Consider the following 23,395-nt stretch of genomic DNA (forward strand, 5'->3'; position numbering starts at 1 on the left):
CGCAACAGGACAACCATCCCAAACCACTCAAATTGGTGGAAACATGGAGGAGATGGTCCAAAACAAAGATCAGCTGGTGAAAAGCATCATGCAAGAACACAGCAGACTAAACCGACTTCAAGAGATGGTAGAAGAGATTGATTTAAAAAAATGTGAGAGAATAGTTGTAGATGCCCAATCTCCTGTTATTGCCAATGGACCCGAAGAGAAAAGAGGAGATGTAGAGTACATTAAAAGTATCCAAAGGGATGTAAACATTAATCAGGTCCTGAAGGAAGAGGAAAGCTGTATCAATTTAAAACAGCCACCTTACAGACTTGAAGCTGCAGAAGACAAGGCAAGCAAAAAGCTGGAAAATCTCAATGATAACAAACAGGAGGAAGGTGAAGCTATGCAGAAACAGCCAAAACAAGTAAATGAAGAAATTCCAGTTCCTATAAAAGAGGAGGCATGCAACAAGGAGGAACAGCTTGGGAATAATAAAAATGAGATCACACTAGGAGGCAGTTCTATAAACGAACAGCCACGACAAGTCAATAAAGAAATTGCAATACCTTTGAAAGTGGACGCATACAAGAAAAAGGAAGAGATTGAGAATTTCACGAATGATGTTGCAGAAGAGGGCAGTGCTGAAAAAGAACAGCCACAACAGCCAAATGAAGAAATATCAATAGCTAAAAATGAAGAAGCATGCAAGAAGCAAGATCTGCTTGGAAATAATAAATGTTGGGTTTCAGATAGAGGAAGCGCTGCAAAGCAAAAGCCAATGCAAGTCAATGAAGAAGTGTCAGCACATGTAGAGGAGGGGGCTGGAAACTGGCTGGAAGAGCTCAAGGCTGTGATTGAAGATGACCCCAGGAGGAAAGTCCAAGGGGGGCGTAAAGTGAACAAATCTTGGTTGAAGACCAGCGAGACCTCAGATGCACATTTCCAAGACCCACAGAAGCCTTTTACCAGTGAAGGGGAGATTAATACTAAGGCAAAAGAGGTCAGCATGGCCAATGGGGTCCCTTTGGTTCTACCTGCTGTAGTTAAACTGGAGGATGCAAAAGCACCAGTGAAGACAACAAAGATGGCGACTCCAGGTCAACAGAACCAGCAGATCTCCCTTTATGTGAAGGTAACTTCTATTGTTACTTATAGCTAAATGATGCTTGGTTTTTATTTGTGCACATGGGTTTTCATTGTTCTAGGATATTACTACTGTATTCACAGGCTCTCGGTAAATATTGTAGGCCTATTATGCAATCTGGTAAATGTCATTTGAGTTTTATTTCAGTAACAATGTGGGTTTTAGAACTTTGGTGGGAAATATGAGGTTTATTTTTGATTTACAATACAATTACAGGGCAAAGATAAGTTTTTGTTTTAAAAGGAAAATTGGCAACACTTTAAAATAATGGTCCATTAGTCAGTTAATGTATTTACTAATATGAACAGATAATGAATACATTTATTACAGTATTTATTAATCTTTGATCAGGTTAGTGAATGAAAATACAGCCGTTCATTGTTAGTTCGTGCTAACTCACAGTGCTTTAATTAATGTTAACTAGCACAACTTAGAATTTTAATAATAACGCATTAGTAATTGTTGATCTATGATTAATAAATGCTGTGCAAGATTGTTTATACTTAGATTAGGTTACTAAATACATGAACTATCATTAACTCATGAATTTAAAGAGTTACTGGAAAATAAAAACGACTGATAAAGAATCGCACAACACTAAAATCTGGATTAATTATTCTCAAATTTATGCAAATTTACATTTAAATTATATTTTAACTTGGTGAAATATCTACCAATGTTGATTTTCTTACATTGTGCACAGAAATGGTGAGCATAAGAGTCTTGGTAAAAAAAAAAAAAACTCAAATTTATGAATGTATTTCTACACATTGCCAGAAATAATACACTATACATAGTAAGCATTTATTTTAGGAAGCACGATACTGAGGCTGTCTTGTTAGCACTTTTAGCCACACAGTTTCTACAATGACAGCATGTCCTTCTGCTCAGCAGATGGTGTTACTATCACCGTCACTAATTGCATTAATGTCTGTGCTCTACTGGTCACTCGGTCAGCTGTCAGTGCTTCCAGAAAAGACTGTAGGCTGTAATTCCCAGTTCTGGGCAATGCTAGCAAGATGGTTAGGTACATGTGCACCATTTTAACCACTGGTTTATTGCTGGACTTCAAAACGAACTGCATTTCAGTCTTTAAAGCCAAACATGAGCTAAAAATGTGTAGGGAAAAAATGCAAAGGCTTCAAAGTAAGTTTTGATGAGATTTCAAACTGTTGTTTAGCTTAGTTCAGCTAAAACTTTCTTTAACAGCGGTGAAATGCAGTAAATACATCCACACAGATACTTGAAAACACATAACACATCAACTACACGTGTTGAAAAATTTCACAAGTTTCAAAACTCAACCCCTGACACTCCTCACATATTCAAATGAATAATTCCTACATCTTGCTGTCTTCATATTCCTGCATTATTAAATATATATATATATGTATGTATGTATCAAAAGAAAATAAATACAATGCATTCCTGGAGTACACTGCTTATTTGACATTAAGATAAAGAAGTGTACACTATTTGTGACCGTGGACCACAAAACCAGTCATAAGGGTCATGTTTTTGGAGGTTGACATTTTCACATTAACTCAATTGACACATGATTATATACTGAATAATATAGATTGTTTGTGGATTGTTAGGATTGGACAATTTTCAGCCAAGATATAAGACTATTGGGAATCTGAGGGTTCAAAAAATGTCCATATTGAGAAAATTTCCTTGAAAGTTGACTAAATAAGGCTATTTTATTTTATTTTAATTCCAGTGGTGTAGTCCTTAAAAAAAAGGTGGTGTACTATTACCCACCCAACCCGCCCATGCCACCCGTGCGTATAGCCCCGACTACACCACTGTTTAATTCTTTTCCTTTTGGTTTAGTCCCTTTATTAATCTGGGGTCGCCAAATTATTCAGCATATGTTTAAACACCCATACACTCTTACATTTACACACTATGACCAATTTAGCTTATCCAATTCCCCTATAACGCATGTGTTTGGACTGTGGGGGAAACCGGAGCACCTGGAGGAAACCCACACCAACACAGGGAGAACATGCAAACTCCACACAGAAAAGCCAACTGACCCAGCTGAGGTTCAAACCAGCAACCTTCTTGCTGTAAGGCAATCGTGCTCCCCACTGCGCCACTGTGACACCCTTTATTTTATTTTATTTATTATTTTATTTTATTTTATTTTTATGCTAAGAGATTTACTTAATATCCTCATGGAACTTGATCTTTAATTAAAATTGAAATAATTTTTGCCATTAAGTAAATATAGATAAATTTGACCCATACAATGCATGTTTAGGCTGATTTATACTTCTGCATCGCTGACGCGCACCTCTCAAAAAATGTAGTTACATGTTGCAACAACGCATGGTGCAAGCTCTGTGATTGGTCGGCTTGGTAGCACTGATGAGTGTGGGCGGGACCAAGAGCCGCGAGAGCCCGATGGAGCCATTGTTTACAAGTGTGGAGTCCCGTGAAGGAGCTCCGAATGGAAAGTTTTGTTTTGTGTTTACCTCATGGTTAAAGTTGTTGCACATCCGCCGGTTCCTGCCTAAAAATGAGCGAGTTTGAACCACTTGTACATTAAGGAAGCGTTCAGAAAAACAAAACACCAGCGAAGAAAGTCGACACAGAGAAACATAAACACATCACTGCCAACTAGCGTTTCGAAAGTGTTATTGCAGAGCAAAAGAAACAGCGCCTAGAAGTATGAATGCACAGCTACGTGCGTTGCATGCGCTGTGGGTCACGCTGATCACTTGACGCAGAAGTATAAACCAGGCTTTAGGGTTAAGGTTAGGGTTATGGCTTCTCCCACAAAAATAACCGTGCTACAAAAGACTCCACCGTCACAAATCTGAAGTCATTTATTAAGACCGAAATTTCGAGAAAGTCTTAATAAAGACAGCCAGAACTCTCCAAGCACAGTTCCCACCCCACTTGGCTTATGTAAATGATCACTGATGGTGATATAATGCACTTAGTTAATTGAGATTACTCTCAGCAGGGTGTTGAGCTGATGGATGGATCCGTGAACTAAAAATGAATCTGACACAACAGACTGATGTGTTTCTTTCAAGATTCTAGATCGAATTTACTACACAAAGCATCCAAAGGTTAACATCAAACATTAAAGACTGACTTTAGCTTTCAAATTTGCAATTATTCTATTAATTAACTTAAGTTTATTGAGCAATAGCAGTTCTGTTTGCATTTTTGTTTGTTAAACATAGTCGATATTAACCAATCAAATCTACAGCAATATTTTTTATTGATTGATTGCGTTATTTTCCATAAATGTGTCTCTGAAGCAAAGTGCACTGGCAAATTCTTGTTATATTAAGGAGTCTGAGCAGCGGGATGTTAAGCCTGGTAAGAATCTCCTTAAAACCACTTGTATGTTCTGCAGAGCAATTCCCGTAACAAAGACGGCCTTTGTGCATGAAGAAGCAGAACAAAGTGAAAATGTGCAACTCCCTCAATTCCTGTACATTTCACAAATGATCAACAATTCAAAAGCTTGATTGCATGAAAGGGTTAGTTCACCTAAAAATGAAAACGCTGTCATAATTTACTCACCCGTGACTTGTTCCAAACCATAAAGAGGATATATTGAAAAATGTGGGAACCTGTACCCATTGACATCCATAGTATTTGTTTTTGGGTGAATTATCTCTTTAAATTTGAAGAAATCTTTCACTCACTTGTTCTTTAAGGATTTTCGTCCCTTTTTAGATTATCTGCTGGCTAACTCTACTGATACTTAAAGTGAGTGTTTATCTGTGGTTGTTTAAATGCATTGTTTTTTGTATGTATGTATGTATGTATGTATTAACATATTCATTTATTCAGTCATTTGTTCATTCATTTGTTCATTCATTTGTTCATTCATCTGTCCGTTCATTCAATCATTCTTTCTTTCTTTCTTTCTTTCTTTCTTTCTTTCTTTCTTTCTTTCTTTCTTTCTTTCTTTCTTTCATTCATTCATCCATCCAATCATTCATTCATTCATTCATTCATTCATTCATTTATCCATTTATTCAGCCATCCATCCATCCATCCATCCATCCATCCATCCATCCATCAATCTATTCATTTATTATTTCATCTATTCGTCTGTCCGTTCGTTCATTCATTCATTCATTCGTCCATGCAATCATTCATTCATTCATTTGTTTATTCATTTATTTGTTAAGTTGTTAATTTATTCATTCGTTAGTTCATTAATTTATTAATTCATTCATCCCTTTATTAATTAATTCATCCATCCATCGATCTATCCATTCATTCATTAATTCGCCCATTCATTCATTTTTTTATTTATTCATTTATTTATTCATTCATTCATTCATTTGTTTAGTTATAAATTTGTTTGTTTCTTTATTCATTCGTTTGTTAGTTTATTCATTAATTAATTCATTTATTCATTTATTCATTTATTCATTCCTACATTCATTCAACCGTTCCTTCATTCATTCATTCATTCATTCATTCATTTGTTCAGTTATAAATTTGTTTGTTTCTTTATTCATTCATTCATTTGTTAGTTTATTCATTAATTAATTCATTTATTAATTTATTCATTCATTCATTCCTTCATTCATTCAACCGTTCCTTTATTCATTCATTTATTCATTCATTCATTCATTTGTTCAGTTATAAATTTGTTTGTTTCTTTTTTCATTCATTCGTTTGTTAGTTTATTCATTAATTATTTCATTTATTAATTTATTCATTCATTCATTTTTTTCATCCATTCAACCGTTCCTTTATTCATTCATTTATTTATTCATTCATTCATTCATTTGTTCAGTTATAAATTTGTTTGTTTCTTTATTCATTCGTCTGTTAGTTTATTCATTCATTTATTAATTTATTCATTCATTCATTTCTTCATTCATTCAACCATTCCTTTATTCATTCATTTATTCATTCATCCATTCATGCATTCGTCCATCCATTCATTTATTCACCCATTCATCCATGAATCCATTTATTCATCAGTCTATTCAACTGTCCATTCATTCAATTCATTCATTAATTTACTCATTTATTCACCCATTCATCCATTAATCCTTTCATTCATTCGTCCGTCCATCCATCCATCCATCCAGCCATCCATTTAATAATTATTTCATCCATCCATCGATCTATTAATTCATTCATTAACTCGCCCATTCATTCATTTGTTTATTCATTCTTTCATTTGTTCAATTATTCATTCGTTTGTTTCTTTATTCATTCGTTTGTTAGTTTATTCATTAATTCATTCATCTATCAATTAATCCATTCAGTCGTTCCTTCATTCATTCAACCTTTCCTTTATTCATTAATTTATTCATTCATCCATTCGTCCATCCATTCATTTATTCACCCATTCATCCATTAATCCATTCATTCGTCCATCTGTTCAACCATCCATCCATTAAGTCAATTGATTCATCCATTCATTCATTTATTTACTCATTCATCCATTAATCCATTCATTCAACCGTCCGTCCATCCATCCATCCATTATCCATCCATCTATTCCTTCATCTACCCCAATGCTAGAGTTAGAGGTCGCTGAGGAAGGGAAGGGATTATTGGGGCAGTACTAGTAATAACATTAAATGATAATTTATAAAATTCATGTAATTATTAAATAATTCTCAGTTTTTTTGCTTGCAGAAAAGATTTATTAAGACATCTTAAATCAAATAGAAAAGGTTAAAAGCATTAATCAGTGATTAATATGATTCATAATTATTATTGATTTGAGTAATGTGTTTATAGTAGCCTACTATGAATTACACAACAGCAGCCTTTGTTTCCATCCTAATAGAGAAGCATAAGTGTAGTGGGTTAATCTCGCAGCATTCCTCCACACACTAATCTGATTAAGATGTTTACTAGTCTACTAATGTCTACTAGTAGGTGCTGAGAGAAAAATCTGAGAGTTTGAAAAGTGGAGGTGCTCTAATTTTATAATGCATGTGTGTGTTAAAACTTACCTTCATGATTCTAGAGTGTTGTATGTGGTTGCTAGGTCATTGCAATGGTTACTTAGGAGTTCTTAATGGTTGCTTGGGTGTTTATGATGGTTGTTAGGGTATTCTGTATGGTCTATAGCATGTTGCTTTGTGGTTGCTAGGCTCTACTTGATTGTTTAGAGTGTTCTTAATGTTGCTAGGGTGTTTTGTATGGTGTGTAGCATGTTGCTGTGTGGTTGCTAGTCTGTTCTAAGCAATGCTTTCCAGTTGTTAGGTTTTCGTAATGGTTGCTAGCCATTTTTTTAGTGTAGGTCATTGCTATGGATACTAAGGAGTTCCTAGTAGTTGCTAGGGTGTTTCTAGTGGTTAGTTAGGGTATTCTAAATGGTCTATAGCGTGTTGCTTTGGGGTTGCTAGGCTCTACTTGATTGTTGTCAGAGTGTTATGGTTGCTAGGGTGTTTCGAATGGTTGTTAGGGTATTCTGAATGGTCTATAGCATGTTGCTTTGTGGTTGCTAGGCTCTACTTGATTGTTGTTAGAGTGTTCTTAATGTTGCTAGGGTGTTTTGAATGGTGTGTAGCATGTTGCTGTGTGGTTGCTAGTGTGTTCAAAGCAGTGCTTCCTAGTTGTTAGGTTTTCCTATTGGTTGCTAGCAAAAATTTTTACAGTGTAGGTCATTGTTATGATTACTAATGAGTTCTTAGTGGTTGCTAGGATGTTTCTAATGGTTGTTAGGGAATTCTAAATGGTCTATAGCATGTTGCTTTGTGGTTGCTAGGCTCTACTTGATTGTTGTTAGAGTGTTATGGTTATTGAGGGTATTTTGAATAGTGTATAGCATGTTGCTACAGTATGTGGTTGCTAGTGTGTTCGGTGTATAGCATGTTGCTTTCCTGTTGTTAGGTGTTCTTAGTGATTGCTAGCAATAATATTTACAGTGTAAGTCATTACTATGGTTACTAAGGAGTTCTTAGTGGTTGCTAGGGTGTTTCTAATGATTGTTAGGGTATTCTGAATAGTCTGTAGCATGTTGCTTTGTGGTTGCTAGGCTCTACTTGATTGTTGTCAGAGTGCTATGGTTGCTAGGTAGTTTTGAATGGTGTGTAGCATGGTGTTCAATGGTGTTCTGAGCTGTGTTTAGCATGTTGCTTTCCAGTTCTTATGTTTTCTTAATGGTTGCTAGCATTTTTTACAGTGTAGGTCATTGCTATGTTTACTAAGGAATGCTTAGTGGTTGCTAGGGTGTTTCTAATGGTTGTTAGGGTATTCTTTGTGGTTGTTTTAGGCTCTACTTGATTGTTGTTAGAGTGTTATTTATGGTTGCTAAGGTGTTTTGAATAGTATGTAGCATGCTGCTGTGTGGTTGCTAGTGTGTTCTAAGTTTTAAACTTGTCCCAGTAATTGACACGCTCTCGTTTACATGAGTGCCCTCTGCTGGAGTTCTGCTGGTCTGATTTGCCCTCATGTCCTCATTTATCTCTCAGCACACACACAGAGCTGTTTTTAGCCTGTTACTGTGTGCTGCTTATCTTCAGGTGAACAGACCTCACACAATCATTCTGCGACCTCCAGGCTCATAAATACAGTAACACAGCAGTACATCGACTCATGGAAATCTATAATATATCACTAGATCACTGTTCAACATTGCATAGAGTGCCGGGTGGATTACTTATGAAATGTAATCTGTTACTATTACAAATTACATGATTAAACTGTAGTCATTAATATAATCTTGTAGTTTATGGTTATGTAATCTGACGACTTTTGGATTACATTCAGATATCACTGGAAGATCATTGTTCAATATTACATAGAGTGCTGGATAGATTACTTATGAGTTGTAATCCATTACTGATTACAAATTTCTTTGCCAAATTTGTAGTCACTAATATAATCTCTATGGTAATGTAATCGGACTACTTTTGGATTACATTTCGATATGACTAGATAGTTGTTCAATATTACATAGAGAATTTAGTAGATTACTTATGAAATGTAATCCATGAGTAGGGCCAGACGGAATCTGCGGATGTTTTTTGCTATTTCAGCTGAGAATTTTGGTAAAATCTGCGGATTTCTGCGGGATTATTTTGGGAGTATCATAACTAAAACCTTAATATGTGAAATAAAAAAAAATATATAAAAATTTTATGTAATGTTTAAAATGCTAATCCAATTAGATTCACATTACTTGGTAAACAAAGCAAGTCTCTCATATAATATATCTACTAAAAGACAGAAAATATTACTGTACAAACTGCATTGTACATAAATCAGATGAACATTTTCATATTAGTCAATAATATTACTGTAATTAATTTAAAAACTGAATAAATATAGATTTACACACATTTACTAAAGTAAATAAACAGAATTAATGATGGGCTAGAAATCTGCGGAATTCTGCGCGCGCAAATTTTGTGTGGGCCTATCCATTACTGATTACAAATTACATTAGATTAAATGTAGTCAGTAATATAATCTTGTTTATGGTAATGTAATCTGTTTACTATTGGATTACATTTAGATATTGTTAGAATGTTGTTCGGTATTACTTGGAGAGCTGGATAGATTACTTATGAATTCTAATCCATTACTGATTACAAATTACATGATAAAAAATGTAGTGTGTAATATAATCTTGTTGTATATGGTAATGTAATCTGACTACTATTGGATTACATTTAAATATTCGTAGAATATGATTGTTCAGTATTGTGTATAGAGAGCTGGGTAGATTGCTCATGAATTGTAATCCATTACTGATTACAAATTACATTACCAAATATGTAGTCACTAATATAATCTCTATGGTAAAGTAATCTGACTACTTTTGGATTACATTTCGATATCATTAGATTATTGTTCAATATTGCATAGAGTGCTGGATAGATAACCTATGGAATGTAATCTGTTAATATTACAATTTACGTGATAAAAATAATTGTAGCAAGTAATATAATTTTGTTGTTTATGGTAATGTAATCTGACTACTTTTGGATTACATTTAGAATATCATACTAGAATATCATTGTTCAATGTTACATATAGAGAGCTGGATAGATTACTTATGAATTGTTATCCATTTCTGATTACAAATAACATCATAAAAATTATTGTAGTCAGTAATTTAATCTTGTTTTTCTGGTAATGTAATCTGATTACTATTGTATTACATTCAGATATTGCTAGAAGATCATTGTTCAGAGAGAGCTTATTACAAATTGAGCTGGATAGATTACCTCTCAATTGTAATCCTTTATGGATTGCAAGTTACATTACCAAATTTGGAGTCACTAATATAATCTCAATGGTTATGTAATCAGACAACTTTTGGATTACTATTAGATATCGTTAGATTATTGTTCAATATTACATATAGAGAGCTGGATAGATTACTATGCATTGTAATCCATTACTGATTACAAATTACATAATAAAAATTGCAGTCTGTAATATAATCTTGTGGTTTATGGTAATGTAATCAGACTACTTTTGGATTACATTTAGATATCACTAGAAGATTGTTGAATATTGCATAGAGAGCTGGATAGATTACTTATGAATTGTAGTCTGTTACTATTACAAATTACATGATAAAAATAATTGTTGTCAATAATATAATCACGTTGCTTATGCTAATGTAATCTGATTACTATTGGATTACATTTATATATCACTAGATAGTTATTCAGTATTACATGGAGAGCTGGATAGATTACTTATGAATTGTAACCTATTAAAGATTACAAATTACCAACACAGGCTCATTCTGAAAACTTAGCCCTACAGACGTTTCTGGAGACCACAAATTATGTAGCCAGAGGTACGTATGGCTGCATTTCATTTTTTTAAACGAACGCAGCTGACCGCTTACCTCCAAATGGACGGCATTCCGGCTGCAACCAGTTTGTCCCATTACCGATCGTTCACTCAGTCAATCGTTCACTCAGTCGGTCAAAAAGTCAGTCAACAGCGGCCTCTGGTGAGTTTACGCGAGAACAGCAGGCTAAAATGGCACTCGCGAGAGCAATCTCAAAAAGCATACCCAGCAGCCTCTCGTGGATTCATGAAAACAAAAAAACTGCAGAAAAACGTGCGGCTGGGATGTATTTCGCAGTCTCCAGAAATGTATAAAGAGGTACGTTTTCAGAATGAGCCTGGGTTGCAAATTACATGACAAAAATTGCAGTCTGTAATATAATCTTGCAGTTTATGCTAATGTAATTTGACTACTATTGGATTACATTTAAATATCACTAGAACAGCATTGTTTGATATTACATATAAAGAGCTGGATAGATTACTTATGAATTGTAATCCATTGCAGATTACAAATTACATTACCAAATTTGTAGTCACTAATATATTCTCTATGGTAATGTAATCTGACTACTTTTGGATTACATTTAGATATCATTAGAAGATCATTGTTCAATATTGCAAAGAGAGACGGATAGATTACTTATAAATTGTAATCCCCTTGCGGATTACAAATTACATTACAAAATTTTGTACTTACTAATATAATCTCTATGGTAATGTCATCTGATTACTTTTGGATTACATTTCGATTTCACTAGATAGTTGTTCAATATTACATAGAGAGCTTAGTAGATTACTGATTACAAATTACATGATAAAAATGTAGTCAGTAATATAATCTTGTTTATGGTAATGTAATCTGATTACTATTGGATTACATTTAGATCTCGTTAGACTGAGCTGGGCAGATTACTTATGAATTGTAATCCATTAATGATTACAAATTACATGGTAAAAAATGTAGTGTGTAATATAATCTTGTTGTATATGGTAATGTAATCTGACTGTTCAATATTACATAGAGAGCTGGATAGATTACTTATGAATTGTAATCAGTAATGGATTACAATTAAATGGCAAAACTAATTGACAAAGTTTGTAATATCGTAGTTTAACAGGTGGACTACTTTTGGATTACATTTAAATTACATTTGTGCTATTTATTGATGAAGGTTAATTTACTTACACATTTACTTAAGTAAACTAGCAAAACATGCAAAAAACAACATTGCAAAAATGTGAAAAAATAAAAAATTCATCTAAAAACAAAAGAGAAAAGTTATGAGAATCAATGAATTGTAAACAACTTACTGCCATACTGTAAATAACATGTAATCAGTAATCCATCAAAGTAACTGTAGTCTGATTACGAGTGTTTTAAAAAGGAGTTTATTCTAATTAAAAGTACTTCATTTTTGTAATCTGATTAGATAATTCCATTACTCTGACGAGTACTGGAAATCTTAATCATCATAAAGATCATATTTTTTTGCAGTGATGATCTGCAAAGTCTTTTATAATGCCCATCTCATCAACAGCGTCTCTATTGCTGATAACAATGAACAAGCGTCTCAGTGTCTGTTTCTGCGTGTTTGACCGTGTTTTCCTCCCTGAACACCCACAGAACATTAAGACAGACTCGCAGCAAACTCAATCAGTCATTCTGGACACACAAAGACATTTTCATACACACAGAGAATCAGTTTTCAGATGTTACTTCACATTTGAGTCGTGAGACATGTAAGAGTAGCATTCTGCCATGGCTTGGTTTGATGTAGCAGCTAAAAAACTGGGATTTCCTAGCATCGAGCTGTTTGTGAAGGTAAGTCTTTCTTGCAGTAAAGATTTTTTTAATAGATATTTTTTATTTGTTTTTATGAGAAAATGGCTTCACATGGATGCAATTTACCTTTATTTTCTACAGTGGTCAAAGATGAGATGCTACATTTGGTGTCCATCTCAAACTACATTTATGAAAGTAATTTTATATACAGTTTATATACAAGGCAAAACTATTCACCCTCCTGTGAAAGTGTAGTTATTCTTAACAGTTATTATGTTTAACAAAGCCTTTTTTCCTTTAGTTTGGCTGGGAAAATTTGTTTTTACATTTTTAAATATATATATTATAAATATTATTAGCCCCCTTAGGATTTTTTCTGTCCCATCAGCTACAAGACAAAAAAACTGTTGTCCAATGACTTGCCTAATTAACTGTACTTGCCTAGTTAATTAACCTATAAATAACATAGTTAAACGTTTAAATCTTACTTTAAGCTGAATACAAGTATCTTGCAGAATATAACTACTGTGTACTGCCGTCACGGCAAAGGCAAAAGAAAAAAATTAGTTATTAGAAATTTGTTGTTGTTAATAAGTTTGCCCTCACCTGTATAGAGAAAGCATATTAAATGCAAGTACAGGGTCAACTTTAATGCTTCAATTAACTTTTGTTTATATAAAGTGTCAAATATGAGGGAAAGGATCTATCAGCATTATACACTGCCTGACATATGTCTTGTTGTGGATCTCAGCTGTAAGAGCAACACATAATAACTTGACTTCTAGTTGATCAGTTGGTAAAGTATCAGAAGGTGGATTTCTCTGCTGAATCATCTGTTGATCTGCATCACAATCATCACTAATACTGCAGAAGACCTACTGGAACACGCATGGACCAAGATTCTCATAGAAATCAGTCAAGTTTGATGAAGAAAAAATCATGGTTTGGGGTTATATTCAGTATGGGGGCGTACAAGAGATCTGCAGAGTGGATGATCAACATCAACAGCCTGAGGTATCAAGACATTTGTGCTGCCCATTACATTACAAACCACAGGAGAGGGTGAATTCTTCAGCAGGATAGCGCTCCTCATACTTCAGCCTCCACATCAAAGTTGGCGATTCATTCCGCAGTGGTGACCCCTGATGAATAAAGCGACTAAGCTGAAGGAAAATGAGTGAATGAATGAAATAAATGATTGTTTACACCTGACAATTTGGCATACATTTTAAAAATAGATGCATGACTTATTGATGCATGACTTATTTTGTGTCGCAGTGAGTTTGTGTATAGTTGCTGAAATAAATGTCATTGTTTTTCATATTTAGTTGTTTTTGTTGTGAACTGATTTCTGATTCTGAGCTCAGAGAAAACACCTTGTGATGTTGTTTGTTCTGTAGCTCAAAATTTAAGCTCATTTGGCTTCTTATTAGCTTTTCATCATTCATTGTGGGTTCAACAAGACTGACGTTTCTAGAGAAAGTTTTTGCAGATGGGCAAAATAATCTTGTTTTTACTTTTAAATAAGAACATTTTGCTTACCTCATTGGCAAATTTATTAGCTTGTTTTATTTCTGAAAACAAGACAATATTTGTTACTTGTCTATAAAATGCTTCTTGATTTAAGAATTTGTAGATATTTGGACTTAAAGAGTACCTATTATGCATTTAAAAAGGTCATATTTTGGTTTTGGGGTCTCCAACAACAGGTCGATCTGCATGCAAGGTCAAAAAACACTGTCATTGTCTTATAATATGCATTTATTATTACCTAATTATCCCAACGACTCTCGTATGATTCGTTCAGCGATTCATTTGTTTCCAAAACCCTCCTTAACGTGATGTTAATCTGCGCTGATTGGTCCGATGACCTGGTCTCTTCTTTTTACAGTGATGTGGGCGGGGCTGGGGGTTCAATTTTCCCAGGTTCCCGCACGCAACAAATGGGTGGGGCTTGAGTTCCTTATCAACGTCACGCCGGCTCGGCTAAAGAATCGTTAGTGCAGCGATTCATTCGAACCACTCTGAGTCGACTCTTTTATAGATGAATCAATAGTTTTAAACACGTTGCACTTCCAGATTTAAGCCTTAGCTGGATGTTTTCATTCACTTAGAGCTGTGCTACACACTGCATGAAGGTCATTTTCAAAAACATATAATAGGGGCTCTTTTATTGCAGCGATGCCATGCTATGACACTGATTTTTTTTTCAGAATGTAAAATTGCACACAGTTTCCTGTAAGTGTGTAGAGTTGGGGTTGGGAGAAATAAAAAAACAATAGAAATCTATGGAATGTCTTCATGCATTACAAAAACTAACGTGTGTGTGTGTGTGTGTGTGTGTGTGTGTGCGCGCAGGCGGGCACTGATGGGGAAAGCATTGGGAACTGTCCGTTCTCTCAGAGACTCTTCATGATCCTGTGGCTGAAAGGAGTGATTTTCAATGTTACCACTGTAGACCTGAAGAGGTGAAGCCCTTATAGATTACTATAAACACACACACACACGTTTCAAACAGCAGGAATGACTCCCAGCAGTATGAATCACTACTGCAGGAAAAACTAAATTCGAGATGTTATTCTGAACTTCATCATATAGTAATCATATTTAACCATCAGGATCTGATTTACCTCCTTTAAGATGTGACGTTGCTTTAGTAAGTTCAAATAATAATAATAAATTCTGAAGAAGTTACTTATCTGAATATAGTTTCCAATACTGCACTTATTTAATAAGTCAGTCCGAGCTATTTAAATGCAAACAATATAATATTTGAGGAAGTTTGCATCATAGACATGCTGTTCTGTTCCCTAATGTGAAGTTATTTGGATCTTTATTGTATAAAGCAGTAATACAGTAATAAAGTAATGCTTCATTCAAGAAAGATTGTTTCAAAAAGGAAAATGATGTCTGTGATGCAAACTTCATCAATAATGACACATGTTGTTTGCATTTAAATAGCTAGGACTATTTCATTCATTGAATAAGGGCAGTGTTGAACACTAGTGTTCTTTATATATAATTGTAGAGTTCATTAACATTTTGAATAGTCAATTATTAATAGATTTTCATTTTAATTGCATTTTTATTTTGTTGTGTTTTTAAATTTTATTTTCTTTATCTTTATTATTTGAAGGTATTTTTGTCTATTAGTTTTTTGCATTGTAATATTATTATTTTATTCTATTACTTATTTTATATTATTTCATTATTTATTTTAATAAATTCATCATTTTATTTTATTTTTGTTGGAAAGTCATCGAATTTTTAAGAATTTAAATGTATTTTTGTCTAGGATTTTTTGTTAACATTGTAATATATTTTTATTTTATTTTAATTTAATCTGAAAGTCATCTAACTATTAAGGATATTTAAGTATTTTTCTTTGGTATTTTTACATCTTCTTTCTTTGGTATTTTTTTACATTTTAACATTTAATAATATATTTTATTTTAATTTATTTTCTATAATTATATTTTATTTTAGCCTGAAAGTCATGTCATTTTTAATGGTTTTATGGGATTTTTGGTTAGTATTTTATTTAACATTGTAATATTTTATTTTATTTTAGTCTGAAAATCATCTCATTTTTAATGGTTTTTTGGTATTTTTGTCTTTTATTTTTTAACATTTTAATACAAATTTATATTTTATTTTATTTTAGTCTGAAAGTCATTTAATTTCTAATGGTTTAAGGTAATGGTTATGGCTTTTGTCTAGTATTTTATTAAACCTTGTAATATTTTATTTTATTTAAATTTATTTTATTTTATTTTAGTCTGAATATCATTTCATTTTTAAGGGTTTTAAGATATTTTTGTCTTTTTTTAGCATTTTAATTTTACAAATTTATATTTTAATTTTAATCAATTTTAGTCTGAAAGTCATGTAATTTCCAATGGTTTAAGCTAATGGTTTAATTGTTTTTATCTAGAATTTTATTTAACGTTGTAATATTTTTATTTGATTGAATTTAATATGGTCTTTTTTATTTAGATTATATGTTTAAACATTTAAAAAAAAAAATATATATATATATATATATGATTTTATTTTTAGTCACTTTAATAGCTTTAGTTCATAGTAGCACCACTGACGATGAGCTGGTTTGTGGATCTGTTCCTCACAGAAAGCCGGCAGATTTGCAGGATCTCGCTCCGGGAACAAACCCGCCGTTCATGACCTTCAACGGGGAGGTTCTGGTGGACGTCAACAAGATCGAGGAGTTTCTGGAGGAGCGACTGGGCCCACCACAGTACTTTAAACACTCTTTTACTTGTATTAATGTCACGTCTCACTTCAAATACATGTTGCATAATTTAAAACTGTCTTATTTTTAATAGATATCCAAAGTTGGCCACCAAGCATCCAGAATCAAACACCGCAGGAATAGATGTATTTGCCAAGTTTTCTGCCTACATCAAGAACCCCCGTAAAGAAGCGAATGAGGGTGAGTTTTATAGCAGATTCAGAGGAGAGACTGAATCATCCCAAATGACATTCTCGTGTCCTGTTCTACAGCATGTTGTAGGATAAACAGTGTAAGTGGTGCATTCACACCAGAAATGAGAAAAAGACCAAACATGAAATCTAATTTTACAGTTTGTATTTTGATAGAGCACATTGTTTGTCTTAAAGGTGAAGAATTAATAAGTTAATCCAATAAAAAATTGTAATCTTTAATTAAAATCTGCCCATCTGCTTCTGCTCTGGGATGACAGTCCTTCTTTGATTGGCTGAAAAATGCTTAGCCACGCCCCTCAAACCGTTAATGTGCTGCAAGTTAAAGATAAGCAAAAATAAACCGCACCCCATACTCAATATTCCATTTTAGTTGGAAATACGTCATCACACTAAAATAAAAGTCCAGTTCACACAGACTTTAAAGGCCACATGTTTTTTTTTTGTCTGCTAACGTGATGAACATCCACTTGAAACAGTCCTGAATTGAGAAAAAAATGTAGGCCGCGTAACGACCTGCGTACGGAGCATGTATAGCCCACAAATAAACAAAGTTTGCAAAGACGATTTCCCTCAGTAGTCGTTTATTGTCCAGGATATGAGTATACTGTCCTTTACAAAAAAAATGACCATACCCTCACATACATGCAGGGCTTGAGTCTAATGCAACCATAGCTACAACACAAAAAAAGATGCGTGCTCTTAAAGGGGCCTTACACCTTTATACTCGTTACAGACGATGCCTGATTTTGCTCTTTGGGAACCGATTAGATTGTTGAAAGATGATGTTGCTAACAAAATGAATTGACAAATAAAAATACTGATAGCCCCACCTTAAAGGACTGAAAGCACTGCCCAAAATGACTGATAGCCCCACCCTAAAGGACTGAAAGCACTGCCCAAAATGACTGATAGCCCCACCCTAAAGTATTGATAGCTCCACCCTAAAGGACTGACAGTCCCACCCGAAAGGATTGAAAGCCCCACCCTAAATGATTGATAGCCCTGTCCCAAAGGACTGATAGCCCCGCCCTAAAGGACTGATAGCACCACCTTAAATGACTGATAATCCCACTTTAAATGACTGCAAGTTCATAGATAGATAATCCCACCTTAAATAACAGATAGCCCCGCGCTAAATGATTGATAGCCCCGCCCTAAAGGATTGATAGCCCCACCCTAAAGGATTGACAGTCCCGCCCCAAAGGACTGATAGTCTCGCCCCAAAAGATTGACAGCCCCACCCAAAAGGATTGAAAGCCCCACCCTAAATGATTGATAGCCCTGTCCCAAAGGACTGATAGCCCTGCCCTAAAGGACTGATAGCACCACCTTAAATGAATGATAATCCCACCTTAAACGACTGCAAGTTCATAGATAGATAATCCCACCTTAAATGACAGATAGCTAAATGATTGATAGCCACACCCTAAATGATTGATAGCCCCGCCCTAAAGGATTGATAACCCCGCCCTAAATGATGCAAAGCCCTGCCCTAAAGGATTGATAACCCCGCCCTAAAGGATTGATAGGCCCGCCCTAAAGGATTGTTTGCCCAGCTCTAAAGGAATGATGCTTCACCTTAAAGGATAAACGATATTATACCTGTTTTTCAGAATGTTTTAAATTATATGAGCATAAGTGTAATAGGGAAAATCAGAGTCTACTAAAATGAGAGTAATGTGTTTTCTGTTTTTGTTAATAAACAATATTTTAATATTATGATGTAACATAATGTTATTTAAGCAACCCTCTAATGTTTGTGGCTTCATTCATTATTGGGGTGCATTTTTAAAGCTGGAGGCATCAACAGCTTATATCGAAATATATATGTTGTTATCGTTTAAAATGGAAAATAATTATTGACATTGCATTTTTGCCATAAATCGCCCAGCAATAGTTGTGGGTAAAAAGTAGTGAACAAACATGGAATGAAGCTCCTCTACAAATACTATATAATGCACTATATAATGCACTACATAGTGAATAGGGAGAGGTTGACAACCAAAAAAGCCAACCAAAAACCGTGTTAGTAATGTGTTGTTTGTGTGTGTGGAGGTCTGGAGAAAGCTCTGCTGAAGTCTCTGAAGAGGCTGGATGAGTATCTGCAGACGCCGCTGCCTGAAGAAATCGACGCCGACAGTCTGGAAGATCCTGGAGCTTCAACACGCAGCTTTCTGGACGGAGACGAGCTCACGCTGGCCGACTGCAACCTGCTGCCAAAACTGCACATCATCAAGGTGGCCATTTCTCTCTCTCTCTCTCTCTCAATTCAATTCTCAAAAGAATTGCTTTATTGGCATGACTGTAAATGTTCAGTATTGCCAAAGCTCGAAGTAGGAAGACAAATATAAAACTAAATACGCCTCAATTTGGAATAACCCTGATTTTTTAGTTAACAAGAAGCCACTCAACTTCCGCACATGGGCAGATAAGGGAATCACACAACTTCAGCATATCTTTAATAATAATAAGCTGGCACCATTTTCCTATTTAGCCCATGCATACAGCATTGGGAGTAATTGCTTCTTGCAATATTTACAAATCAAATCAACAATTAAATCGAAATTACTTAACCAATCAATCAATCTAGACCTTCCCCCTCAAATCTCAGAGTTTATTAATATATCATCCTCCAAAAAATATTACTTTCCCAAATATACAATATGATATCAAAATCAGACAACACATTAGGTCTGCCAACCGCTAAATGGGATTCAGACTTATCCATTACTCCCAATGCTGCATTCTGGACTCAAATTTGTAAAAACATATACTCCATGACTAAAAATGCTAACTTACAACTTAAACAGTATAATAACGTACTTCACAGATCTCATTTAACAGGGCAGAAATGATTAAAAATGGGTTTCACCTTAGAGGCATTTTAACATTGCACTCAAAACACACCAGATACTTATCTTCACACCTAATAATAGCATTGCACTTCAATTAAAACATTTTGGGAAAAGGTTACTGACTCACTCTCCAACTTTATGGGACGTCACATCCCACTGTCTCCCTCCCTCTGCATATAGACGAATTACCATGTTTGTAAACATTCAGGATGTGCACGCAGGGAGGTGGCAGAAAGAACGCTAGCATTTACAGTGAGGGAATGACATTCGATGTGGTTCAGAGTTTGTTGTTGTCTTAGAGATAAGTAATATTGATTACATATTATATATATTATTTACATAATGCTTTCAGCCTATTATAACAGCTCGTCACCCAGTTATAAGCACAGTTATTCAGCAAAATTACCGTTCAGTGTGCGGCGTTCATCTGACAGGTCCATTTGCGATAGCACCCTCCCAATGGATCTTGGATATTGACCAAGCATCCAGCCTGAAATACACAATCTCATTGAAGCTGCAAGTGATTTTACAAGAGAGAAGTTAAAGATCTACAGATCTTTGGATGCCAACAATGTTGTTCTGTGTGGTCATGTGCAAGAAATAATGCTCCATGATTACCAGATTCAACACTATGTAGTGCTAAAAACTGAGGTTCTGCCTAGCCAAAGACAAGGAAATAAGACGGGACTATATAAGGCCTGGGTAATCATCAACAAGCAAAACAACTGCATTCTGACAGCGAACTGCACCTGTATGGCAGGGTATGTGAACTTCACATAGAGGTAAAGTTGGTTTTATATTCGCACATTCAGACTTTCTCCTTAATAATATAATATCATAAAAGTATTATTTGTAAACTCTAAATAGCGAAATCATATTAGCAGCCAATGACTATCAAAGTCCAACATTGTTCACAGTCAGATAAACAGTGTTAACGTTGTTTTCAAGTCACACTTGCAGGTTATTTCAGACCCAATATTCAAAGTACCGTGGTAAACAATATAGGGAGTGTGTCAAAAGTTGTCACTGAATGAATGTGTGACAATAAAACCAAGTTTACCTTAATAACTTACACTTTCATGTTTCATTCTGAGCATTGTGTCCGCAGTTTAATGACCATATGTAACTGTTTTTTCTGAAATCATTGCTGCAATCAACAACAAGTAATGTGGATGATTCAGCACAGCGTGAACTTGCCTGATATGAAATGAGTCCAGCATTTCTAATTAGGTCCATTCAGCTCCCTTTTAGCCAAAGAGTCTGCAGTTGGCATTAAAAGCAGTGTGGTGTACGGTAAAAGTTAATCGAAATTGGCATTCAACCGCACAACACGAGATGTTTGCTATTGTAGCCGGCCTTTTTTTGCAACCGGAGACCTGTGTGACATCATGTGTGACGTAGGTTGATAATTCATCTATTGGGTGACATATCCACAAAAGATATAAATAATTCCATTGGTCAATTACTATTGGTGGCTCTAAATATCGCCAAAAAAAGCATCCTCATGAACTGGACATCAAGAAATACCATTCACATTTAATCCTGGAAAAACATATTAACAGAATACATCTCCATTGAAGATCCTCTCTGTCTGAAGTCATTCCCCAACAACGCCTTCATCAGTACATGAACAAGAGGGGAGGGGGGAAAGGGGGTCAGGTAGGGGTAGAAACTCTGTCTAATATTTAATATAATCCAAAATAAATTAATTAAAAAGGAAAATTTAGTATTACATTTATTATTATTTTCCCACATTATGATTCGGTCTTTACATACTTTATTTCCCCTCTTGTTCTATTTGTTCTATTTTTCTGTCTCTCTCAATTTATTTATTTATTTATTTATTTATTTATTTATCCTTTTCTCTCCCTCCAGCTCAGTTCTTTGTGATACCGTCAAAGGTACATATTGTATTGGAGATAGAGATGCATGTGAAGTAGGGCCTGGTTTCACCAGTTTTTCCTCGGCCGATCTAACAACAGATTAAATAATAAAAATTATTTGAATAAAAAATAATAATAATAATAAGCAATGTAAGAAATAAGAACGTGAACATTGCAGACAACAGTGTTTGACATGAAAACACACACACAGACAAAGAGTCACTGTGGTAGACAGTAGGGAAATATACAGGAAATATACACATACACGTAATACACATGACACACACACACAGGGGTGCCGCTGGGAGGGGGGAAGTTATGACAATTCTAAGGGCCCACACTTTTTTTGGGGCCTCTGGAGAAGTTATTAGGGGCCCACGATCACCCAACCTCGCTCTTCACTTTTGTCCACAACAGCAGCCCCCCTCCTTTCTTCAATTATATACACAGTTGAAGTCAGAATTATTAGCCCCCCTTTGAATTTCTTTTTTATTTTTTAAATATTTCCCAAATGATGTTTAACAGATTCAGGAAATTTTCACAGTATGTCTGATAATATTTTTTCTTCTGGAGAAAGTCCTATTTGTTTTATTTCGGCTAGAATAAAAGCAGTTTTTAATTTTTTAAACACCATTTTAAGGTCAATATTATTAGCCCCTTTAAGCTATACTTGTTTTGATAGTCTACAGAACAAACCATCATTATATAATAACTTGCCTAGTTACTCTAACCTGCCTAGTTAACCTAATTAACCTAGTTAAGCCTTTAAATGTCACTTTAAGCTGTATAGAAGTGTCTTGAAGAATATCTAGTCTAATATTATTTACTGTCATCATGACAAAGAGAAAATAAATCAGTTATTAAAACTGTTATGATCAGAAATGTGTTGAAACAATCTGCTCTCCGTTAAACAGAAATTGGAGAAAATGAACAGGGGGGCTAATAATTCTGACTGCTACTGTATATACAGAGTTGAGGTCAACATTTTTCTAAATTGGTCCTCCTGTGAATATTTTATCCATTTCCCAGTGAATATAGACAATATTTTTGGTAAATTAAACAAAGTGTGGTTAATTTATAAACTAATTTCAAGAGGATCACGTGCTTATGATCAACACTGCTGGCACCTCATTAGCTCCGTAATCTGCCCTATTAGATGATTACGGAAGTATTATAAACAACCCAGGCTTATTCTGAAAACGTACCTCAACAGACGTTTCTGGAGAGCGCGAAATACGTCCCGGCGGCACGTTTTTCTGCAGTTTTTGTTTTCGCGAATTCGCCAAAGGTCGCCGTGTACACTTTTCGAGATCTCAAATTTCCCTCGCGAGTGCCATTCGCGCCTGCTGTTCTCGCGTAAACCTACCAGAGCCCGCTGTCGACTCACTTTTGGACAGACTTTCTGACTGACTGAGCGAACAATCGGCTGACCCACCCTCCCCCTTCCCTAAACCCAACCAATTTTATCGATTGACCGCCTACCCACTTCCCTAAACCCAACCAACAC

At 34.8% G+C, this 23,395-nt stretch overlaps 1 protein-coding gene across 1 annotated transcript in view; it reads left to right on the plus strand.

Annotated features, from left to right (window-relative positions):
* Positions 1–12,569: 12,569 nt before the first annotated feature.
* Positions 12,570–23,395, plus strand: part of LOC130233493 (chloride intracellular channel protein 4) — an 11,989-nt gene continuing 1,163 nt past the window's right edge. The window contains exons 1-5 of the mRNA XM_056463556.1: positions 12,570–12,725; positions 15,045–15,154; positions 16,816–16,941; positions 17,030–17,136; positions 19,206–19,387. Of these exons, the coding sequence (XP_056319531.1) occupies positions 12,663–12,725; positions 15,045–15,154; positions 16,816–16,941; positions 17,030–17,136; positions 19,206–19,387 (588 nt within the window). The 5' untranslated portion in view covers positions 12,570–12,662. The remainder of the gene's footprint in view (positions 12,726–15,044; positions 15,155–16,815; positions 16,942–17,029; positions 17,137–19,205; positions 19,388–23,395) is intronic.

The sequence above is a fragment of the Danio aesculapii genome, chromosome 1 (assembly GCF_903798145.1).
Source record: "Danio aesculapii chromosome 1, fDanAes4.1, whole genome shotgun sequence".
NCBI classification, from domain to species: Eukaryota; Metazoa; Chordata; class Actinopteri; order Cypriniformes; family Danionidae; genus Danio; species Danio aesculapii.